Source organism: Nicotiana sylvestris, chromosome 3, assembly GCF_000393655.2.
Source record: "Nicotiana sylvestris chromosome 3, ASM39365v2, whole genome shotgun sequence".
NCBI classification, from domain to species: domain Eukaryota; kingdom Viridiplantae; phylum Streptophyta; class Magnoliopsida; order Solanales; family Solanaceae; genus Nicotiana; species Nicotiana sylvestris.
This window is the reverse complement of record NC_091059.1, coordinates 167,869,476-167,874,453: the sequence shown is the minus strand read 5'-3', so window position 1 is coordinate 167,874,453 and position 4,978 is coordinate 167,869,476. Positions and strand designations below refer to the sequence as shown.

General features: G+C 39.7%; 1 protein-coding gene across 1 annotated transcript; it reads right to left on the bottom strand.

The window, feature by feature from the left end:
* Positions 1-1,560: 1,560 nt before the first annotated feature.
* On the bottom strand, positions 1,561-3,153 carry LOC104220275 (GRAS family protein RAD1-like). Its single transcript, XM_009771109.1, has one exon. The coding sequence runs from the start codon at positions 3,151-3,153 to the stop codon at positions 1,561-1,563; it is 1,593 nt and encodes a 530-aa protein (XP_009769411.1).
* Between the last annotated feature and the right edge of the window lie 1,825 nt (positions 3,154-4,978).

Here is a 4,978-nt window from a genome sequence, read left to right as displayed (position 1 = left end):
TATTGGTTAATTTCAGCATGTAAATGGTCTAGGATTAAAATTAGAATTGCTATGTTTTTTTTTAATTTGACAAACTGAGAACATGCCTAGTATAATGTAACTAGGTAATAACATGTAAATAAATTAAGATATTTCTCCTTTATTTTGTAGAGACAAATTTCAATAAAAAATGTAGGCATTTTAGGACTGTCCTTTTAAAAATAAAATGAGATGAGCCTCGCCCAATAAAATGCACTAATTGCGGGACCCTCAATAAATGTTTAATTGAGTATTTGGAATTCGGGATGGACTGTTTAGTGAATTCCACAGTCTTACCCATAAATAATAACACGCTAATTGCTTTAGGCGCGCATTTTAATAAGCTTACTTTCTTAAATTCGGGTGTGCATTTCATGCGACCCAAATCCAAATCCCAAAAGACATGTTTTTAAACGATGTTCACATTTTTTTTTAAAAAAAAATAATGATAAAAGCGGTAAAAAGATAAAATTTGCATATGAGCTCATAATTGTATAAAAATCAGATATTTAAGCCAAATATGACAGTTGAGCGACCGTGCTAGAACCACGGAACTCGGGAATGCCTAACACCTTCTCCCGGGTTAACAGAATTCCTTATCCGGATTTTTGGTGCGCAGACTGTAATACAGAGTCATTCTTTTCCTCGATTCGGTATTAAAATTGGTGACTTGGGACACCCTAAATCTCCCAAGTGTCGACTCTGAAATAAATAAACAAATCTCGTTTCGATTGTCCTTTAATTGGAAAAAACTCTCTTGTACCCTCGCGGGGGCGGAAAAAGGAGGTGTGACAAATGCATCCTACCAAAAGACCCCTTAATGTTCGGAGAAGAATATAAGAGAGTCCTAAACAACTCTAACACTAACATGACAACGTTGTAGCAGATGATCATTCACTCATTTATTAGGAATTGCCACAATTTCCATGTCCCCTGGTATGTGGAAACAAATAGAGAAGAGCCGACTTGGACTAGGTTCGGACTGAGTCTCGAATCAGCTCAATAATATAAAAAGCTCGATTAAACTATTGGAGTAAGGTCAGCTGGACTCAGCTCGAGCCTAGTTACCATCGTAATTATTTTATTTTATTTCGCGACCCACAAAAATTGGTTGAAACTTCATCAAAATTTATATGCTTTATGCAAAGGAGCAAGCTGATGTCTTTTCTTTATGTACAACCAGCTGAAAGTTTCTACTATTTGGTAAAGTTCTAATAACAAGTACTAGTACATTTTTTTTGACAGACAACTCGATATTGTCTTCTTCATAGGAAGGGTTAGGAATAAGGACACTAAGTTGGTGTTTAGGAACTCAAAAAATGAAAGGAATTTCAAGCTATACACGAACAACTATAACTTTATTTTATCACTCTCCATCTGAAAATGTGTTACTCAAACTTATCAGATGTTCTTATTGTTAAAGTCCACACTCAAGAGTCCTCAAAAACTGAAACTAGGCACACTAACATTCTCTCATTTATTAGGAGTTACCACAATTTCCATGATACCGTAGATGGAAATTGCGGTAAGGCAATGAGTTGATCAGCATTTCCAGCAAGAGGCAGCCACAATAGGCTTTGATTTCCAGCCAAGAACCAAGCAACCCTTCTCTTCTGTGATAGTGAATCCTTGATATGCATTCACTTTGGCCAGCCACTGCTTTGCTTGTGATACCATCTTAATAGGTGCTGCCTGAAAACCTGCTCGGCTCATCCTCCTACGCCATTGGTCCACCCTCTCGTGCCTTTCCACTCGTGCTGGTCCCTCGCAACTCACGATGTTCTTAATCTCCTCGGCGAAGTAAAATTGCTCTATCTTCGCGCGCCTAGTGTCATACTTTGGAAGCATGACATCAAGGGAATCGAAAATAGCAGAGTAATAATGCAACGCTTCCATGAATCTCCCAAGAAAAAAGGGTCCGTTGTGGCTCGAATCTTGCTCCACAAGGACTAGAATCTTGGGAGATAGTTCATGAACTACCTGCAGAACAGAGTTGAGAGCACCGCGACTTTCCTTCACCACGCAATGGAGCTGAAGAATGCTGTTAACCACGAGGACTTCGCCATCATATACTTTGATGTCCTTTGGCGTAAGGTTTTCCAAATTGCTTTCCACAGCTGAAAACTCCAAATTGATACCAAGGCTTCTTGCATAGGCCTCAAGCTCATCTCCAATTATTTGGAATTTCTCGATATTTTGTCCAACAGCAGTGATCCTAAGGCGATGTGGGGGTTGACCAGTGCCATTAGCAAGACTCTGAATAAGACGACGCCATTGGTGACCATGTGGCAACCCAACGCTCATCCCCAAATCAACCACATGAATGAAACTCTCTCCCTCAAAGGCTTCCAATATTGAACAATTGGCCACAAAATGACCAAACTGAATATGCGGACAAATCTCATATAACAGCCTTAAAGCAGCTTCTTTTTTCTCCAAGGCCATGTCTGTTTTATTCATAGGAGGGATAGCAACATAACCAACAGTGCCAAGTGGCTGCACCAGAGCCAACCGATCAGCGAGCCCCTGCACGAAACAGGACGCTACACGCTGGAAAGAAGTCCCAAATACTAAGGCACTAGCACGTAGCTCAGACAACAGGACCGAGGCACGAGACTTGTCCCTACAAGCCACAGCTTCTGCACAAGTAATAAGAAGTTGGACTAATTTCACGCCTTCCCCATTTTCTTCCTCTTGACTAATTATATCAGCTGCTGCCTCTTCAATAGCCTCAGCAGCAAGGTACCTTTGGTTTAACGCCCAAACATGATCGCGAAAATGAAGCCCTGGCGCCAACTGCAAACTATTCACACTGTTAGTACTATCATTTCTTGGAATACTGCTGCCACCGCCGCTGCTGCTACTGCTACTATCACTATAAAAGCTAATACTATTGCTCCCAAGCGATTCGCCAAGACTCGGCGTCCTCCTTAGCCTTTTGAAATCCCCACTTTCATTGGACAAATTGGAAAACATGCTAGCAGCATTTCTCTTAAAAACAGCTGTGTAAGGATTAAGAGAATAAGCCAATTCTTTGTGACTAAGGTAAAGGCCATTTTCCAAAGAGTCATAAACAATTTTATCATCATTACAAGGCTCAAGGGAGAGGAAACTAGTGACCATATCATAAGTCATTTTTTCTTCTCTTAATTACAATAATGTGTAGTAGCTTTCTTCTGTCGTTAACGAAAACGAAGAGATTTATTAAATTGAACAAAGCTGCTTGAAAGAACCACTCAACAGGGGAAGAGGGGTTTATATACTAGCAAAATGGTTGTTTTTCAATTATGAGGATTGATAATTTCGATAATTTTTGTCCTAATGCTATTGATTCTAATATAACTAATTTAACTACCGGAGAGACTTGACAGCGAGAGTTTGCCTGTGAAATAAAAATTAAAACATAGAGCAATCAATGTGAAATCTAGGGACTAGATGACCTCCCGTGGTCTTGGAATTTTATATCTGGTTCTTAGCCATCTTCCAGGCTAATGTTAAGTGTTTGCCATAATTTTCTTACCATATTTGATTTTCCTATTTGTTGAAGGAAAGGGCAATATAATTACCTTAATTGAGTTTTCCTTTTTGTAGAAGGAAATTATAATTCTCTTATACTTGGCTAGTCCTTTTTCTTGTAGGAAAATGTTTGAAGTTCTATAAATTGAAGATACGTCCTTCTTATTCACTAGCATCCACAATGTAGCCATAGGGGCTTGAGAGTAGTGTTTAGGGGGAGAACTTTACGGGATAAGTGTTAGTGTGTCACTTGTGTTTGCCTCTTCGTGAGGTTGTTCTCTCGATATTTTGTACTCTCTTTTTATATAGTGGATTGCTCATCTCCGCGGTGGACGTAGGTCAGTTGACCGAACCACGTTAAATGTTTGTGTCTCTTTTGGTATATTTCTTTTTGTTGTATGATTTATCGTCGTTCAAGGTTTGCTTTGCTAGCTTCCGTATGACACCTGATTTTTACGGTCCTAACAAGTGGTATTAGAGCGAGGTTCAAGACAGGTTCATCTTGGCGGGTTCAGTTCTAGCTGCAACATATTTGGCGATAATCGTGATTTTTGTCTGAGAAATTTGACCGGTGTGCTATGCACGTTGAGACAAACTTTGTGGTGGAGATTTGGAGATGCAACCTGTTGAAGTCTATATGAAAAAGGTGGATCGAGTTTATTTTGTACTCTTTTTTATATAGTGGATTGCTCATCTCGGCGGTGGACGTAGGTCAGTTGACCGAACCACGTTAAATATTTATGTCTCTTTTGGTAGATTTCTCTTTTGTTATCTGACTTATCGTCGTTCAAGATTTGCGTTACTAGCTTCTGCATGACACCTGATTATTTCGGTCCCAACAAGTGGTACCAGAGCGAGGTTCAAGACAGGTTCATCTTGGTGGGTTCAGTTCTAGCCGCAACATATTTGACGATAATCGTGATTTTGTCTGAGAAATTTGACCGGTGTGCTACGCACGTTGAGACAAACTTTGTGGTGGAGATTTGGAGATGCGACCTGTTGAAGGCTATGTGAAGAAGGTGGATCAAGTTTATTTTGTCAGAAAATTCAGGCCAAGGGGGAGAATTGTTAGGTGTTTGCCATAATTTTCTTACCATATTTGGTTTTCCTATTTGTTGAAGGAAATGACAATATAATTACCTTAATTGGGTTTTCCTTTTTGTAGAAGGAAATTATAATTCTCTTATACTTGGCTAGTCCATTTTCTTGTAGGGAAAGGTTTGGAGTTCTATAAATTGAAGATCCGTCCTTCTCATTCAGTAGCATCCACAATGTAGCCATAGGGGCTTGGGAGTAGTGTTTAGGGGGAGAACTTTGCGGGACAAGTGTTAGTGTGTCACTTGTGTTTGCCTCTTCGTGAGGTTGTTCTCTCAATATTTTGAACTCTCTTTTTATATAGTGGATTGCTCATCTCCGCGGTGGACGTAGGTCAGTTGACCGAACC